We start from the raw sequence: 20,091 nt of genomic DNA on the forward strand, positions 1-20,091 counted from the left end.
AATAAATATTTGAGATGATACAAATCCCAGATGCAAATTATTGTAATTGGTATTTATCTCTTAAATTCAGATAGTTTTCTAGGAAGTTATGTGTGTTAATGATCATATAACTGAATTTTCAAGTGTCAGTGATATTTTAGTATAATCTTTATTATTAGTAATATTTTCATTTCCACATTATATTTAATTACTTTATGATATATTCATATGATCTGTATATAACCTCCTGATTTGAATGCGCAGGTATTGTTACCATTTTTTATAGATAAAGAACTGAGACTCAGAGAGTAACTTATCTATGAACATAATTGGGACTTGGACCTTTGACATTTTACTATTTCAGCACTATTTCTGCCACACTATACTACTTTTTCTATGTCATTAGATTTTTGAAAAATTAATAGCGTGATATATTATTTGCCATTTGTTCTCTGTAGTTCAATTGATGCTTCCTTCTGTTACTGTAATAGGATATTAAAGCTAGTTAAGAGACCTCATATGGCCTCTACTCCTAAGGACTTATTGAGGAAACGAAGCCTGGAGAAGTGACGTGGCTTATCCATGAGCACCCATGGCTGAATTGTGGTAGAACCATTGTAGACCAGAATCTGGGTCTCCTTATTTCCAGCTTTGAGGATTTCTTCCCTTTCTCCCTACTTTGCCCCCTGGCTTAATTTTATATTTGATGTTCTTAACAAAAATGAAGTCTTTAAGTTTTGTAGTAATTTAGAGGAGTAAGTGAAGGTTATTAAAACTCAAGGTATGGAATCACCATAATGTACTTAATAGCACATTCTTTTCCTGTTATCAATGTGAATATATGTATGTGTTTTTTCTTTTTCAATAGTTCATTTCACCAGTATGGTAAAATTTAAAGTCAGGTCTAATTATTAAGCCTTGAACCACTTTAACATTTATAATTAAATGCGTACCCAAGTATCTTAATATTTCCTACCTGTTTGGCTCTACATTTTATTCCCTTGAGATCAACCTTAGTGGATTTCAGCTGATTCGTGGGGAGGAAGGAATTACTGAAACATTGTTTTAGTTCTGGTCTGCTTTCAGCCTGAAAGATTCAGTACCAGATATGACGGTATCTGTCATTTGAAGCTACTAGACTCTAATGGGAGAATGACCTGCAGTTTCTGGCAGCAGAGTCAAATTTGAACCAGTGACCTTGAAGATAAAAGGCACTATATACTATGATTGGTCCCCGTGCTCTCACAGTTCCCTTACTTAAGCAATTAAAGTCAAAGCAAGATGCTTAGTAATTCCACTTCCACATAAAGGCACAAATGAAAGGCTTATTTTTTTTTAACTACTCACAGGTTTTGAATCAAAGAGTTTAAGGGAAAAAATGCCACAATTTATTTATTGGAAACAATCTCAGCCTTCCCTGAAGTTGCTTCCATGTACCTTTCTTAAAACTTATGACCATATTCTACCTGTACCACTCTTGTTTGTCCTTCACTAGCGCAAACATTGTGGCATATCATCTCTGTACATCCCAGCCTCTGGAATAGTAATTCTGTGCATAATAAATAGGTTAGTAATAAATGACTCTGACTTGTGTTTATGAAATCCAATTTTAATTAAAGACACATTAGCTACAATTACTATGATAAAAAAGCTTAGAAACGTTTCCTCATTGAAAACTAAAATCAAGGAATTAGCTTTTCAGAAATGGTTTCAATTTCATGTATGATTACAGGGCAGAATCTAGACAGTATGCTCCATGGCACTGGGATGAAATCAGACTCTGACCAGAAGAAGTCAGAAAGTGGAGTCACCTTAGCCCCGGAAGACACCCTGCCTTTTCTGAAGTGCTACTGCTCGGGCCACTGCCCCGATGATGCTGTCAACAACACGTGCATGTGAGTACTTCTCCTTACAGTTAGGAGGATGGCGTGGCATTCAGTGCTATTTTAACAATTGTTTACCTCGTCTACGGCTTTTTTTTCTTTAACTTTATGTCATGTCTCCCTAAGAGCCAAAAGCTTTTTGCTCTGTATATGGGAATATTTATTTCTGTTGATTGATGCTTACTTTATTTCTTTTTAATCTTTATTGTTGAAAGTATTACATGTGTTCCCCTTTTCCCCCCTATTAACACCCTCCAGCCTGCTCCCACCCCAGGCTTTCACCACCTAATTGTCCATGTCCATGAGTTATGCATATATGCATACAAGGTCTTTGGTTGATTACCTCCTACATTTATGGTTTCCCAACTTATATTTAAGTCTTTTATCCATTTTGAGTAACAGTGGTGAAAGGGGACATCCCTGTCTTGTTCCTGTTCTTAGGGGAAATGGTTTTAGTATGATATTCGCTGTAGGTTTGTCATATATGGCCTTTATCATGTTGAGATATGCTCCATCTATACCCACTTTGCTGAGTTTTTATAAAAACTGGGTGTTGGATTTGTTGAATGCTTTTTCTGCACCTATTGATAAGATCATGTGATTTTTGTCTTTCAGTTTGTTTATGTGATGTATCATGTTCATTGATTTGCAAATATTGTATCAGCTTGGCATCCTTAGAATGAATCCCACTTGGTTATGGTGTATGATATTTTAAATATACTAGAGGCCTGATGCACAAAATTCGTGCAAGAGTAGGCCTTTCTTCCCCTGGCTGCCGGCACCGGCTTCCCTCTGGCACCCAGAACCCGGACTTCCTTTGCAGCCCCGGCTTTGTCCAGAAGGTTGTCCAGAAGGATATCTGGTCTAATTAGCATATTACACTTTTATTATTATAGATAGATTGCTGGGTGTGATTTGCTAATAGGATACTAGGGGCCCAGTGCACGAATTCGTGCACCTTAAAAGGAACTGTGGGCCACGAGGCTGTGGTGGGCACAGGGGCAGGTCTCGGACCATCCTCCGCGCCCCCGCCTGGCCCCTCCCACTGCGGCACCTGGTTCCCTGTCCGCCAGCAGCCCTGCTCCCACATGCTGATGGCGCCACATGCTGATGGCGCCGGCCCTGCTCGTACCTCCTGACAGCGCAGGTACAAGCGGGGCTGGCGCCGTCAGCGGGTACGAGCAGCGGCTGGAGCAGCGGCTGCTGCCCTGATCGCCCCTCAGGAGCAGGGAGAGGTGGAGAAGCCCTCAGGGGCCATCAGGGCCGGCAGCAGGTGCAAGTGGGGCCAGCGCTGGCAGTGGATGCGAGCAGTGGCTCTTGCGCCCAGCAGCAGGTGCGAGCAGCGGCTTCGGCACTGGCAGCAGGTGCAAGCGCCAGGTGGGACCGCAGCGCACAAGAACAAAGAATTTTCAGTAACCACCAGAGGCTCGCCCTAATGCCAGCAGCCGGCACCCCGCCTTGGTCTGGCGCCCCCACTCACCTGCTCCACCATCCCACCGCAGCCAACGCCCGCCATGTTCCATGCTCTGCTGCCATCGCCCACCATGTTCCTCATGCGCCCCCCTGGTGGTCATTGCACATCATAGCAACCGGTTGTTCCACCATTAGGTCTATTTGCATATTAGGGTTTTATATATATAAATTGGCCTGTAATTCTCTTTCTTTGTAGTGTCTTTATCTTGTTTTGGAATTAGGATAATGCTGGCCTCATAAAAAGAACTTAGAAGTGTTCCTTCCTCTTGCATTTTTGGAGTAGTTTAAGGAGTATAGATGTTAGTGCTTCTTTGAATGTTTGGTAAAACTCCCCTGTGAAGCCATCTGGACCCGGGCTTTTGTTTGCTGGGAGTTTTTTAATTACTGCTTCTATTTCATCAGTTGTTATTGGCCTGTTCAGGTTTTTTGATTCTTCCTGATGTAGTTTTGGGAGATTGTATTTTTTTTTTAGGTATTTGTCCATTTCTTAACATTGTCCAGCTTGTTGGCATATAGTTGTTCATAGTATTTTCTTACAATCCTTTGTATTTCTGTGGTGTCGGTGGTTACCTCTCTGGTTTCGTTTTTGATGTTACTTTGTTGGGTCTTCTCTCTGTTTTAACTGTTCATCAATCTTATTTATTCCTTTCAAAGAACTAGCTCTTGGTTTCACTGATTTTTTTGTATTGTTTTTTTTAGTCTCTATGTCATTTATTTCTGCTCTGATGTTTATTATTTCCTTCCTTCTACTTACTCTGGGCTTTTGTTGTTGTTCTCTTTATAGTTCTTTACGTTGTAGGGTTAAATAGTTTATTATTAATTTTTCTTGTGGTTTTTTTTTTAGGTAGGCCTGTAGTGCTATGAACTTCCCTCTCAGGACTGCTTTTGCTGTGTCCCAGAGATTTTGGGTTGTTGTGTGTTCATTTTCATTTGTTTCCAGGAAGTTTTTGATTTCTTTATTGATCTCATTAGTGACCCATTCATTGTTTAATAACATGCTATTTAGCCTCCATGTGTTTGAATGTTTTTTTGGTGTTTTTACTGTAGTTCATTTCTAATTTCGTTCCACTGTGATCTGAGAAGATATTAGATATGATTTCAATCTTCTTCAACTTACAGAGACTTGTTTTGTGTCCTAACATGTGGTCTGTCTTTGTGAATGACCCATGAGCACTTGAGAAGACTGTATATTCTGCAGCTTTGGGGTAAAATATTCTATAAATGTCAGTAAAATCCATCTGATCCAGTGTGTCCTTTAGGGTCACTATTTCCTTGTTAATTTTTTGTCTGGAAGATCTATCCAATGAAGTCAGCGGGGTGTTAAAGTCCCCTACTAAGACTGTATTGTTGGCAATCTCTCCCTTAAAGTCCTCTAGAAGTTTTTTTCTATATTTAGGTGCTCCTATATTGGGTACATATATGTTTACCAGGGTTATATCCTCTTGTCGCATCCATCCCTTTAGTGTTATGTGATGACCTTTGTTGTCTCTTGAAATGGCCTTCATTTTGAAGTCTATTTTGTCAGATATGAATATTACAACCCCAGCTTTTTTTTTCTTTTCCATTTGCATGGAACATTTTTTTCTATCCCTTCACTCTCATCCTGTGTGAGTCTTTTGTTCTGAGGTGGGTCTCTTGTAGATAGCATATAGTTGGGTCATGTTTTCCTATACATTTAGCTATTCTATGCCTTTTGATTGGAGCATTTAATCCATTTACATTTAAGGTTATTATTAATAGGTACTTCTTTATTGCCATTTTAATTCTGTATGCCTAGCTTTCTCTCTCTCTCTTTCTCCTCATTACAGTAGTCCCTTTAGCATTTCTTACAATGTTGGCTTGGTGGTTATGAACTCCTTTAGCCTTTTGTTGTCTGGGAACCTCATTATTTCACCATCTATTTTGAATGATAGCCTTGCTGGTTATAGTAATCTTGGTTTCAGATTCTTGGTTTCCATTACCTTGAGTACTTAATCCCATTCCCTTCTGGCCTGTAAAGTTTCTGATGAGAAACCATGTGTCAGCCTTATGGGAGCTCCTTTGTAGGCAACAGTTTGCTTTTCTCTTGCTGCCTTTAAGAGTCTCTGTCTTTAATTTTTCGCAATGTAATTCTGATATGTTTGTGCATGGGCCTGTTTGGGTTCTTCTTGCTTGTGGACTCTGTATGCCTCCTGAATTTGTGTGTCTTTTTCTTTCACCAGGTTAGGGAAGTTTTTTGCTATTAATTCTTCAAACACGTTCTCTATACCTTTCTCCTTTTCTGCCTCTTCTGGCATGCCTGCTATGAGAATATTGTTAACGTTTCCTGTTGTACCATAGCTCCCTTAAGCTGTCGTCCTGTTTTTTAAGTTGTTTTTTCTTTTTGGTTCTCTGATTGAGTGATTTTTTTCAACCCTGTCTTCTAATTCACTGATCCAACCTGCAGCTTCCCCTAATCTGCTGTGTATTCCTTCCGATGTGTTCTTTATTTGTACTATGTCATTCTTTATTTCTGTTTTCATAGTTATATCTTTTCTCATGCTGTTGAACATCTTTACCATCATTATTCTGAACTGTGTATCAGATAAATTTCTTGCCTCCATTTGATTTATCTTTTCTTCTGTAGAATTCTCTTATTCTTTCATTTGGGGTTTGTTTCTTTGTCTCCTCATTTTGGGTGCCAGTCTCTATGCAGTCTCCACTTTCTGTCCTTGGTTATCAGGTTCTCTCCAGCAGGTCTTCAGTTAATTATTCAGGAAGTTTTTCTGTATTATAGTTATAATTCCAGTTTGGTCCTGGGAGCGTGTCCTTGCGGCATCTACTTACTCTGCCGCCATTTTTCAAAATTGTGTTTCTATCTGTTGTTGTTTTTTTAATTGATTTTCAGGTTCCAGATAATGTGTCCTCCTTTTGCAAGTCTCTTTCCTGTTGCCTCCTCAGGGCTGCTATATTGATGAATTTGTTGAGTAAGAATGAACCTACAGAGAATTTTTATAAGAGTGTATTTGAGCCCAACAAATGACATGTTGGGAAACAAGATCTCAAATGCTCCGTGGTGGTTACTTCCTTAGAGTAACATTGTAATATAGCTTTTTAAACGAGATAAGAAGAATGTGATTTTTATTTAACCTTTTGAGTTTATTTAATGATCTTTTTATCATAAAATTGATTCTCATAGAAAACATTGAGATTATAAAAAAACAATAACAAACAGAAAACAAAACACATGAAAATTCCACCAAAACCTTGTATTCTAAATTGGCTGAAATATTTTACAGATATGTAAGAATGATATTGTGGGTGTTAAGCCAACTCCCCAAACCAATCTGATTTATGTAGGCATTTTCGTTTTCCTGCTTAGTTTTATGTTAGCTATTCAGCACACTATACATGACCATGTAATTCTCTTTCTACATTTGAAGAATTGTTTCACTAGCCTAAAAAGAATTCCCTTAACAACTCAATCTAGTCAATTAATTGTCTCCTTTTTATGTCTTATTTTGTACTTTTCTGATAATTGGCTGCTCTTTGAATGTGACCAGATATAAAGCATAAATGTTTACAGTAAAACCTTGAAATTATATGATGGTTCTTCACATCATAAATTTGTTGTTTGTCCTCTGGTGGTGGTTGGCTGTATTGTGACAGGCTGGGTGATCTATGTCATAGGGGATTGCTCTCCACTATGTCACCACATGGCTTCTTGCCAGACTTCTTGTCCGTAGTGCCTGCCTCATGTGTGAGGGTATTTGTTAGTGGCTGAGTAACCCAGAGTGAAACCAAGTCATCGATTTTATCAGAATTTCATTCCTCACTTCACATTTTCTCCTTACAGAAAATGAAAATTCTGCAAGATTCTTTTTTATGTTATTGTTAATCCTCACCCAGAGATATTTTTTCCATTGATTTGTAGAGAGTGGAACGGAAGAGGAGAGACAGAGAGAGAGAAACATCAATGTGAGAGACACATAGGTTGGTTGCTTCCCGCACACACCCCAACGGGCCGGGGATTGAGCCTGCAACCGAGTTATGAGAATGAATCCCGTGACCCTTTAGTCTGAAGTCCAACGCTCTAACCAGTGAGCCAAACCAGCTAGGACTCTGCAAGATTATTTTATTTATTTTTTAAAATATATTTTACTGATTTCAGAGAGGAAAGGAGAGGGAGAGAGATAGAAGCATCAATGATGAGAGAGAATAATTGATTGGCTGCATTCTGCACACCCTTCCCACCAATGGGGATCGAGCCTGCAATCTGGGCATATGCCCTCACCGGAAATTGAACCATGACCTCCTGGTTCATAGGTCGACGCTCAACCACTGAGCCACGCCAGCCGGGCGTCTGCAAGATTCTTTTAAGTAGAAGCAATACACTTCTTGATAGGGACAATAAGTATAGGAGCACACAAAAAGCTTTTAGTTTTTCTTCTATCCATTAAAGTGTAAATGAACATATTAGGGCTCCAGCATATATTATTAAAATGATAAATTTTATTAAAGACAAATACATTTATGTAAATTTCTTGAAAACTCAGCTATTCAAAAGTTCTCCCCCTTTTTTTTTTTAAATCCTCACTAGAAGATATTTTTCCATTGCTTTTCAGAGAGTGGAAGGGGGAGAGGAAGGAAGGGAAAGAGAGAGAGACAGAGATAGAGACATCGATGTGAGAGAGACACATCAACTGGTTGCCTCCTGCATGCGCCCCATTGGGGCAGGAAGTGAACCTGAAACCCAGGTATATGCCCTTGACCGGGAATTGAACCCGCAACCCCGAGCCATACCAGTCAGGGCAAAAGTTCTCCCTTTTTATGTTCAGTAAAACGTGCCTCTCAGGATCATAGTCTATTCTCAAATACACTTGGTTATTGAGTCTGTTTTCATGTCATAGGAAAGTTTGTTTTTACTTATTGTTGTGTACAGTACGTGAACATTGGAAAATTTTATGGGTTAAAAAAAGTTATTTTTAAGTATATTTTAAAAAATTATGATGGTTTACTTTATCAAATTTTACAGATCAGCTCTCTGTACTCACATCACTGTATTAGCAAAGAGAAGTTCCATAATGATGCCTATGTGGAGCACTTGTTTAAAAAGTGCACCTTTTCTACTTGACATAGGGCTCTTATTGGACCTTTAGGTTTTAATTCAGATGCGATAACTTTCATTTGCCTTAAAGCCCTTCTTGTTTGCCAATAAATCCCAACAAGGTACTCAAGGCTGTCAGTAGCTGGTCACATTCAAGCACATATTCATTAGTACTTGCTGATACTAAGTTATGTTTTGGGGGGGTTTTCCGTTTCTTAGAGGTTTTTTTTTTTTCTTTTAGAACTAATGGGCATTGCTTTGCCATCATAGAAGAAGATGACCAGGGAGAAACCACATTAGCTTCAGGATGTATGAAATATGAAGGATCTGATTTTCAGTGCAAGGTAAGATCTCATTTGGGGCCCATGAAATAAAGAAGGGAGGGGCCCATAGAAAGTACCAACTCCCTCAGAGAGGTGCCGTCTGCACAGTGCTTTATGTTCTTTAAGCAGATATATTTGGGAAGCTTAGCTCTTGCTGCACGTGACATGATTGTGGTAATTGAGGTTCCCAAGAACTTAAAAAAAGTTTTAAATCATCCTCTTTTTAAATGAGGCTGCAAAAAAATGACACTGTCACACTTATTTGTGGATTGAAAAATTGAAGACTGTAAGGTGATGGGCACTAACCTTTGTATCACTCTGAGACAACTTAGAAACGGTAAGTCCTAGTGAGGAGATCTCACTGGATTATTTTAACAGCAGCAGCGAGGGGGCCAAGTAATGATTCTCTCTCATCGTTGATGTTTCTATCTCTTTCTCCCTCTTCCTTCCTCTCCAAAATCAATAAAAATATATTTTAAAAATAAAAATAAAAACCATTTTACAGTCTTCACTACTATAAACTATTTCAGCACAAATTCTAATTTTTAACGATTTTTTTTTTTGGTACATAAAATGTTCAGGTGCTTTTCACTCACTGAATTAGAAGTTATATTTTAATGAATATTTAATATTTTTCGTTCTCAACTTAGTATATCAAATTATTTCTAATTTATCATTATTCTTCCTCTAGGATTCACCAAAAGCCCAGCTTCGCCGGACAATAGAATGTTGTCGGACCAATTTATGTAACCAGTATTTACAACCTACACTGCCCCCTGTTGTTATAGGTAAGTTAGTAAAGAAAAGCAGGATTACAATTTTCAGTAAAATATTTTCTCTGCTTTTAACAATATGCAAATTTTCTAGAATTTAACACTACAAGTGATTTTTTTTCTTTTAATAGATGTGAGAAAAAGACAATGTGTTTATTCATTGTTTGCTTTCACTGGCAGGTCCGTTTCTGGATGGCAGCATTCGATGGCTGGTGGTGCTCATTTCTATGGCTATCTGCATAATTGCTATGATCATCTTCTCCAGCTGCTTTTGTTACAAGTAAGATGATAATTATTTTGATGCAAAATATTTTGTTGAATAGTAGGTATAAATAGTTGTTCTTAAAGCCAGTGGGCAGAAATCGTCAATTGCTAACTGTAATTTAGAAGCCATTCCTTGTCTTCTCTGTTTGTCTCCTTAAATTAACTGTATTATACTTTTCTTTTTTGTCGTTGTTAATCCTTACCAGAAGGCTTTCCAGAGAGAGTGGAAGGGAGAGAGGAGAGACAAAGAGAGAGAAACATCAATGTGAGAGAATCTCATCGATTGGTTGCCTCCAGCACACACTCTGAATGAGGCCAGGGATCGAGCCCACAACCAAGGTAAGTGCCCTTGACCTGAATTGAACCCGAGACCCTCAGTCCACGGGCCAGTGCTGTATCCACTGAGCCAGAGCACTTTTTTTAAGGTAAAAGAGGATCTCACTACCAATCATTTAATTAGACATAACTTTATACTTGTTATGTTCATGAGTAGTTATGATTTTCTTATTTATGGAATATTCAACTTTCTTATATCTGAATGGTTTTTTTTGGTTTTTTTTTAATATATTTTTTATTGATTTTTCACAGAGAGGAAGGGAGAGGGATAGAGAGTTAGAAACATCAATGAGAGAGAAACATCGATCAACTGCCTCCTGCACACTCCCCACTGGGGACGCGCCCGCAACCAAGGTACATGCCCTACACCGGAATCAAACCTGGGACCCTTGAGTCCGCAGGCCGACGCTTTATCCACTGAGCCAAACCGGCCAGGGCATTATATCTGAATGTTTAAACCCAGTTCCACGAAACCAGTGATATTATTATTCTTTAGCTATTTGGTGCTTAAGAATTGTTTTACTCAGTCATGATTTCAAAAGAAGTTGCTAAAAGAGAAGAGTAATAACAGGAAGGCATGAACTTCAAAAATGAAACATTATCTTACTGACATATAAATTCAGAGGGATTAGTGGAACAGGTTATTAAACCCATAAATAGATACAAGTATATAAGGAAATTTAGTATAAAGGCAACATTTTGGATCGTTAAGGAAAAGATGGATTAATAAGTAGACTTGGGAGTAGCTATGTTGGGGGGAAAGTGAAGTTGAATCATTTCCCTACATGGAAATAAATTTTAATTAGATTGGAGCTAGATATATACAAATGAAATGATTAAAGTAAGAGGACAAACCATGGAGGAATTTTAAAAAATAATCTCAGAGGTTGAAGACCTTTGTGAGTCTGACACAAAATGAAGAAACAAACAATAAAATCCTTAGGCCATGGCAGGGGAGCTCAGTTGGTTAGAGCATCGTCCAGTCTCAATACACCAAGGTTGGGGGCACATACAAAAATCAACCAATGAATGCATAAATAAGTGGAACAACAAATCAATGTCTCTCTCTCCCTCCCTCTCTCCCCCTTCCTTCCCCTTCCACTCTCTGTAATATCAGTAAATTAAAAAAAAAAAATTAAGACCTTAAAATTAAAAAAGAAAATATTGATGGTGTCAACTACCCAAAAATAAAACTTTATTATGTGGCAGAAATCACCATAAACGATCAGAAGACGACTATCAGTGAAAAACATTGGCAGCTCATATTTCAAAGAATGGATTTCTCAGATATAAAGAACTCTATAAGTCAGAAAGAAAAAACATCTAGCAAGTCCTTGGGAAAATAGGCCACAAAGATGAACATATGATTTATCCAAAAAGAAATACATGTGGCTCTTAAAATTAAAAGATGACTGAAGAATGCCCATAATATGAAAAATATAAATTAAAATCATACTGAGATTGTTTTTCACCTATTATACTGGCAAGGATTTAAACGTTTGCTAGTCGGTCTTTGAGATAAGAGGCAGCTTGGGCCTACTACTTATTTACTTTTGCTCCCCCGACCCAACAGCAATAGCTTTTAACTTCTTTGTCCAACTAGTACAAGGAGCACGGGAAGTAACAGCAAAATCTTTGGGACCTATGAAACATGTGGATGAATAGTGACTGCAGACATAAAATATTGTAATCCCAGGCTAGAAATTGATAGCCAGGAAGCAGCCAGTTTATACTATAGAATTCCCCAAGAAGCTCAGGAATTGGTAATCCCAATTACCTGGAAGTGAAGCAGAGTGGCAGTAAAACCAAGAAAATTACTTAAAAGTCATTTTAGAAAGTCAGAGGCTGTGTTGGCTATCTAATACTGCATGAAGAAATCACTCCTAGCCCTAGCTGATTTGGCTCAGTAGATAGAGCATCAAACCATGGACTGAAGAGTCCTGGGTTCATTTCTGGTTAAGGCATACATATACCTCCGTTGCAGACTCAGTCCCGGCCTTGGTTGGGCTGTGTGCAGGAGGCAACCAATGGATGTCTCTCACATCGATGTTTTTCTGTCTGTCTGTCTGTCTCTCAGTCTCCCCCCCTCTCTTCCACTCTCTAAGAATCAATGGGAAAATATCCTCCCGTGAGGATCAACAACAAAAGCAATCACTCCTAAACTTGTTGGCTCACAACAGCAGTTATTATCCCTCACTGTTTCTGTGGGTCAGGAATTGCGTGACTTATCTGGTTGGTTCAGGATCCCACCTGAAGGCTGGGCTGGAGCTGGTAGAGCACCTCCCAAGGTAGCTCACCTCCAAGGCACAGAAGTCGTTCCTCTCTGGGAGCCTCTGCACAGAACTGCATGAGTCCTCGCAGCTGCCTCAGAGGCCTGCCTCCCTGCAGAGGGAGTGACCCGAGACCATGGAGGAAGGCAGTGCTGTTCATGATACAGACCAGCGATTTTCCACGGGGCGCCGCAAGAATGTTTAAAACGCAGTACCTGACCATTTAGTTAGGCAAGGACCTCTTTTCTCTTAAGTTGTCAAATTGGAAATTGACAGCAGCCAACACAACAATAGCCATTTGGTGTGAATGAATCAGACTTATTGTTCCAAGCCAGCTCAGCCAAGGGTTCGAAAGCCTGAGTGAGGGTGGCAAATGGATGAAGAAATGACAAAGAGAATAAGCTGGGTCTAGGTCAGTGATGGTGAACCTATGACACGCGTGTCAGAGGTGACACACGAACTCATTTTTTTGGTTGATTTTTCTTTGTTAAATGGCATTTAAATATATAAAATAAATATCAAAAATATGTCTTTGTTTTACTATGGTTGCAAATATAAAAAAAATTTCTATATGTGACACGGCACCAGAGTTAAGTTAGGGTTTTTCAAAATGCTGACACGCCGAGCTCAAAAGGTTCGCCATCACTGGTCTAGGTGGATCTTCGTGTGCCTGGCTGAGGCCACAGAGAGAGATCCAGAGGCAAGCTGAGCCTTTATTTTATAGCCAGAGATAAAGATTAACAAGGTAGTGGTCACCATAGTTACAATGTTCTTGTAAGTTTCACTTGTTTTGGCAGCCCATTAGCTTCCCAGATAAGATCTAGGGAGGTCATAAGGTCAAGCCTAATTATGCTAAGAGGACTGTGCCCACTTAGCTGGGACTTGTTTGTGGCTTTGCTAACAGGTCAGTCAAAGGCTTAACCCTATTGCCACGCCCTACAACTTCTATCAAATTTTTTTTCATATCAGCAAAAAATGTAACATTTTTTGGTGTGCCACAGAATTTTAGTAATTAGTTTATGCACCATGAGATGGAAACGGTTGGAAATCGCTGGTCTTGACGCAGAAGTCCATCCTCACTTCTGCCATGTCCTGCTGGTCCCTGGGCTAGGCCTGTGCACTGTGGAGGGAAGTCAGCATGGCAGGCGTCCCGGGTGAGGCTCTTCACAGGCCTCAGACGTCGAGCTCCCTGCTCCTGTTCTGAATAACTCGTGACTTCCCCTACTATCTCCCCAACAGAAGGCTAGAAGTGTATTCTCCGAAAGAACAAAAGTAAGGTTCTCAACTGTGGAACCCTGCTATGGAGGGTGAGGTATTATAGTGAAAACACGGAGGTCACGTGAACATTTTGTACTGATTAGTGGGCCCTCAACCCTCCCAGAACCCCATCACCAGGCTTGTTCCCACAAGACAACAGATGGGAAGATTCTTCTCAGGGAAATCCATGTAGCCCAGGAGAAAACCTAGCCATGCTGACATGAGCGTCCCATGAAGTGGCCCGGGCAGGTGACCATCCAGGGAGGCCTGTGGTCAGTGAGGCCCTCACACTAAGCTGCCCCTTGGGCAGCGAAGGACTTTGGTCCCTGAGAAGCAGGGAACAAGCGAGGTGAGTGATGGTTGCCCGGCATCCGGCATGAGAGCTCTGGCTGTAGGACACGGGAGAAGCCCTAGCAGCCCTGCAGTCTGGATGGAGGGATAGCAGAGAGGTGGGTAGCACAGCTTGGAGCTCACAGCACAGAGCTGGAGAGGAGAGCCTTGCAGAGAGGCTGGAGATCCGCAGAAGGTTCCTGTCAAGTATGCAGCCGAGTCTTCATCAGCGAGTACGGATGAGGAAACGATGCAAGGCTGGGAATCGGGTCTGTCCCACCAGCTCTGAGGCTTGAAAACCCACAGTTCCCCAGGCACTGGTTCGAGTCCTGAGAGGGTCTGGCCTCAGTATTGGGGAGTAAGTAGACCTACACTGAACATGGCTCTGGTCCTACCTCAGAAACAAGACCCCAAAGGATCGGGCCTTTTTCAGATAGCTACATTCTCAAATGAAGCCCAAGAGCATGTGCACAGTTACAGAAATGGCCAGCACCCAACAAGTAAAACCCAGTATCTGCTACTCAATCAAAGATGACCAGGCATGCAAAAAGCGGGGAATACAACCTAGAATGAGAGGACATTAGCAGTCAGTACCACTGACCCAAAGTTTAGGATTAGCAGACAAGGGCATTAAAACAGTTATTATAATTACATTTAGAGACATAAAAGATATTTTAAAAGATCCAACTCAAACTTCAGGAAATGAACTCTATTATAGTACCTGGGATGAATTGTATACTGGGTGAGATTAATGGCAATGAGCATGAAGACAACAATAGAAATTAACAAACATTTAAAAAGAACTCCAGCCCTGACCTGTGTGGCTCAGTGGATAGAGCCTTGGCCCACAGACAGAAGGGTCCCGGGATCGATTCCAGTCAAAGGCTCGATCCCTGGCCCTGGTCAGGCTATGTGCGGGAGACAACCAATCCATGTGTCTCTCTCACATCGATGTTTCTCTCTGTGTTTGTCCCCCTCCCTTATACTCTCTAAAAATCAATGGAAAAATATTATTGGGTGAGGATTAAGAACAACAACAAAAAAAAAACTTAAAAAACTAAGTACTATTGAGCTGTGGCACTTCAAACCGGCATATGTGTGTGTGTGTGTGTGTGTGTGTGTGTGTTGTGTGTGTGTCACACACAACACACACTGTTCCTTTAGGTTCCCTTTATAGTTTTAAACTATTACAGAGAATCTCATGACTGCTCTGTGTGTTTAACTTTTGAATTTTTTTTTAAATTGTATTTTATTGATTTTTTACAGAGAAGAAGGGAGAGGGATAGAGAGTTAGAAACATCGATGAGAGAGAAACATCGATCAGCTGCCTCCTGCACGCTCCCTACTGGGGATGTCCCCACAACCAAGGTACATGCCCTTGACCAGAATCGAACCTGGGACCCTTGAGTCCGCAGGCTGACGCTCTATCCACTGAGCCAAATCGGTTAGGGCTAACTTTTGAATTTTATGTACTAGATTTATTTACTTGAAGACCAATTATTGAGTAGAGATTAGTAATTTAATGAATCATTTACATTTAGCTCAATTTTAACAAGACACAAATTTCTATCTATAGCAAGCCATAAAAGATTAAAGTTAAAGAGGGGTATATATTACTACATGTTGATATTACTCGTTTATATATTTCATTAATATTTTCATTTTTTTTCTGATGACTCTTGTTCCAATCCAGAAAAATTTACAAATTTATTCTTCTTGAATCTGACTTACATTCATGATAATATAGTCCTCAAAATCAGTACCTTTTCCAGAACCTCCTCTCTAGCTGTCACCTCCTTTCATTCTGGAGTAGCTCTCATTTCTGTTCCATCTGGCAGCTCTTTGTACTTTCCTCTGACGTGGAATTCCTATCATTTTTTTGTAAGCAATTTCTTTTACCTTAAAAAACTGGGCAGAGCCCATGATCCACACCTAAAGCATTTACTACGTCCACCTAACATTTTCTCATTTGCTTACTTGCTTATAATCATTTGCCTAAAGTCTGCCTTTCCCCTTGGACAGGAACCTCAGTGATAGCAGCGGTAACTTGTTCATTGACAGTGATGATGGCTAGCTGATAAATGACCACTTTTCTGTTTAAGTATTAAGAATGAACTAGTGGCCCTGGCCTGTGTGGCTCATTTGAAGTGATAATAAATACTTGAAGTGGTTGAGTGTCGACCCATGCACCCAGATGTCGCCGGTTCAATTCCCAATCATGGCACATGCCCGGTTGCAGGCTCGATTTCCAATGTGGGGTGTGCAGGAAGCAGCCAGTCAATGATTCTCTCTCATCTTTGATGTTTCTATCTCTCTGCCTCTCCCTTCCTCTCTCAAATCAATAAAAATATATTTAAAAAAATAATAATGAACATGATGAATTGGTGTGTGCTCTATCTTTGGCACACAGTAGAAACTAATTAAGTTTTGCTGATGATCATCAACCTCCCCTTGACCCAGAATGTGTGCTTAGCAGCAGTATCACAGATTAATTTATCAGATACAAAGTCCACTCCAGCTTTATAATAGGCCCAACATGCTCACTGCTATTAGAGGATATCTCAGTCCCACTCAGTTCAGTATGAAAAATGCATGATTTTGAAACTAAAGTAATTACAAAAAATATTTCTAAGTAATGTTCCATATAATAAAAAAGATGATAAACATTTATTGTGTACCTAAAAAAGAAGCTGCAAATCAGCTTTAAAGTGATAAAAATTAAGAAAAAAAGACCTTTATATTCGTGTTCGTTTTTATCATTTTCAGCACCCTCCATTTATTTGTTTAGTTCCAAGTTTTAGGTCCAAGTTTTCATTTGGTGTACTCCTTCTCTCTGAAGAACTTCCTCTTAATTTCTTGCATGTAGGTCTACTGGCCACGGGAATTCCTTATCTTCTGGCTTACATGGTTTCTTTCATAATTCTTATCTTTGGTCCACTGTATGTAATTTTTTTTCATGGTTTCTTCTAAGGTTTTTTCCTTCTCTTTGGTTTTAAACAATTTGACTACAGTATATTAAGGATATGTGTGTTTCTTTTTTGGTATTTACTCTCATTTGAGACTCACTGAGCTTACTGAATGTATGGCTTGATGTCTTTCATTATTTTGCAAAATTGCTATCTATTATCACTTCAAATACTTTGTTCCTTTAGCTGTCTCTTCTTTGGGACTCTGGTTACACATATTTTAGATTACTTGATATTATCCCACAGCTGTTTTATTCTGTATTGAGTTTTTCTCATTCTTATTCCTCTTTGGGTTTTTTTTATTTCAGGTAATTCCTGTTCTGTTTTCAAGTTAGCTAGTTTTTATTTTCCTCAACTGTGTCCATTCTCTGACGAGTCTGTCACAGGAATTCTTCATCTTTGACATTATGTTTTATTTCTAGCCATTCCATTTGACTCTATCCATTTCTCTGCTGAAAATTCCCATCTTTTGAAAAGGCTTGTCCCCTTTTTCTGCTAGGCGCTTTGCCATTTTAATTGTGGTTATTTTAAGGAACCTGTTCAACGTGAGTCATCTCAGGCTGGTCCTATTTATTGATGGCCTTGCCTCCTGACAGTGGTCTGCTTTTCCTTGCTTCATAACTTTTGATTGAATGTTGTCCATCATGTTTAGAATAATAGACTGAGATTTAAAATACACACACACCTAAAAACGGGCATGCCTCTTCTTTTGACATGAGTGTTTTGGGTTGTGAGTCAGTTGGTTAAGAGGTGAATAGGCCTTGGGCTTTGTCTAATGTTTGGGCCTGTGCCTTCAGTGCATCACAGGTTTCACACGCCCGTGGGGCAGACTGTCTGATGTTATGTTCTGCTTGGGGCCGGGGTTTGGGTGCAGGGGCTTTTCTCTGTTTCTGCTAACCCACTTTGCCTTTGCTGCACACCTGCCCACAGCAAGGCTCTCTCTCATCCTTTAGCTCTCTCTCTCTGAGTCGCCTGCTGTTCCTCATGGTGTGGGGCACGGGTGGAAAGGGGCGGAGGGAATGCCTGGTCCTCAGGGCAGGCTTCTGTGTTGCTAGACCTTAAGGAGATGTTCTTAGAGTTCTGACCTTTCCTCAGCATCAGTGGCTCTTTGTCTGGTGGGAGCAGGGAAATGTATCCTACACATTTCCTAGAGGCAGCGGGGTTTGCTTCTACTCTTTCCCAAAATTAGTGAATCTTGGCCTGTGTCCTAAAGGTGGAGTGGGGGGAGGGTTTGCAGGAAAGCAAAAAATAACTGTGGTATACAGTGAGATCCATGTGTGGACAGAGTTTACCTAGTCCTTGGTATGGAGACATTGAATGCTGACCTGAACAAGTACTGTGCTTATGACCATTTTTGGGCGGATCTAAGGATAAAAGTATTTCTGTTTGTGGAAGGGCTGGGGGTATTAAATGTTGAGTTAAATCCTCATCTTCTTCAGTTTGAAGTCAGTAGTTAAAGCCTAAGACTGAAAAACTGAAAATGTCAGCATAAGCATGTTATTTAGAAACTAGTGGCCTGGTGCACGAAATTCGTGCACATTAAAAGGGAATTAATTAGAGGAAATATTTTAATATTGCTATTTGCCCTTTCTCTATAATAGAAGTGTCAGAGAGAAAAGAAAATTAATAAAATGTATATGAAAATCTCCCTCCTGTTAGAGTCTGGAGCTCACCACAGGACCTAGAGTCAAGTCCCCGCCCACCACCTGCATGAGCTTCAAAAACACAGGAGACCCAGACCTGGCCGGCCCCACCCCAGTCAAGCCACTCCAGGCAGGGAGCGCAGTCTCAGGTCCCCCAGCCCAGCGCCAGGTGGGGGGCACAGCCTCAGGTCCCTCAACCCAGCACCAGGTGGGAGGCACAGCCTCAGGTCCCCCGTCAAGCCCCGCTGGGCAGGGGGGCGCAGCCTGAGGTTCCTCAACCCAGCACCAGGTCGGGGGCGCAGCCTGAGGTCCCCCGGCCCAGCGCTGGGGTGAGGGGCGCAGCCTGAGGTCTCCCGGCCTGGTGCTGGGGTGGGGGACGTGGCCTATGGTCCCCCGTCAAGCCCTGTCAGGTGAGGGGCATGGCCTGAGGTTCCCCATCAAGCCCCGCCGGGCGGGGGGCGCGGCCTGAGGTCCCTCGCCCCGGCCAGGTGCCATGCAGCCTCAGGTCCCTGCTCTCTGGTCATGACGTTATGGTGTCCAGGCTAATTTGCATATTCCTCTATTATATAGATAGAAAGATAGATAATGAGGTAAATGTGAAGCAAATCAGCTTAGAAAAGTTGAAAATGTTTGATTTCCAGAAGTGCAGAATGGATGGGAAAGGATGAGATGAGATGGGTAGGAACTGTTGTTTGGTTACTAAGCCACAGAGAACTGCAGTGAGTCCTCACGTAGTGTCCATAGGTTCTGTGACTTATACGTGAAACAAAGTATAATTAAATCAGCTTTACCAAGGACTAATTGATATAAAAAAGAGTTAAGTTCCTGTGGCATCTCATCAATGCTACAATGAAACGTTATTTAAGGACCTGCTATATATAACTTAAAAATAGACAAATACAGAAAGAACTTTGATAAAATTAAGAACAATGTTCTAAAAGTTTTATAACAAGGGTGTGGATGAGAGTGTGCAGAAATGGGCACTTTCATACAGTGGTGGAGAGATAATAACTGGTGTAGCCTTCAAGTCAGTAGAGCATTCCATCAAAATTCCAAATTCAGTTCTAACTTGTACTGCAGATATGCCGGAAATGTTTTTCATTTCAGCCATGTGTGGAGTAAGACTGTTAGGATGGGAAAAGGCCTTTCTTTGTCTTTGCTTATGAGACGCACCTGGCAATTAAACCCCAAGATTGTTAGCTCCTCTAATTCAAACAGCTGAGGGACAAGATAAGCTATAAACAATCTAAATGTTACCAGTAAGGGAATGGTTAACAGCCATATGATGAAATACTGTTTAGCCATTAAAGAAAACAGAGGCCATTTATGCATTGCTATGGAATGACCCCTCAGAGAGAAAGCTAAGTGAGAAAGCAGGATGTGGTATACTACCATTTCTGGAAGGAAAAAGAGCAAGGGGCATGAGCCCCAATGTGTGTGTGTGTTTTTTGTTTTGTTTTGTTTTTTTTAAATATATATTTTATTGATTTTTTACAGAGAGGAAGGGAGAGGGATAGAGAGTTAGAAAC

General features: G+C 40.5%; 1 protein-coding gene across 4 annotated transcripts in view; it reads left to right on the top strand.

Annotated features, from left to right (window-relative positions):
- Positions 1-20,091, top strand: part of BMPR1A (bone morphogenetic protein receptor type 1A) — a 90,802-nt gene that overhangs the window by 50,414 nt on the left and 20,297 nt on the right. For all 4 annotated transcript variants that reach the window (XM_023763719.1, XM_014465502.1, XM_014465501.1 and 1 more), the window contains 4 exons: positions 1,712-1,874; positions 8,642-8,744; positions 9,415-9,511; positions 9,677-9,776. In XM_023763719.1, coding sequence (XP_023619487.1) covers positions 1,712-1,874; positions 8,642-8,744; positions 9,415-9,511; positions 9,677-9,776 — 463 coding nt within the window. The remainder of the gene's footprint in view (positions 1-1,711; positions 1,875-8,641; positions 8,745-9,414; positions 9,512-9,676; positions 9,777-20,091) is intronic.

This window comes from Myotis lucifugus, unplaced genomic scaffold (assembly GCF_000147115.1).
Source record: "Myotis lucifugus unplaced genomic scaffold, Myoluc2.0 scaffold_298, whole genome shotgun sequence".
NCBI lineage: Eukaryota > Metazoa > Chordata > Mammalia > Chiroptera > Vespertilionidae > Myotis > Myotis lucifugus.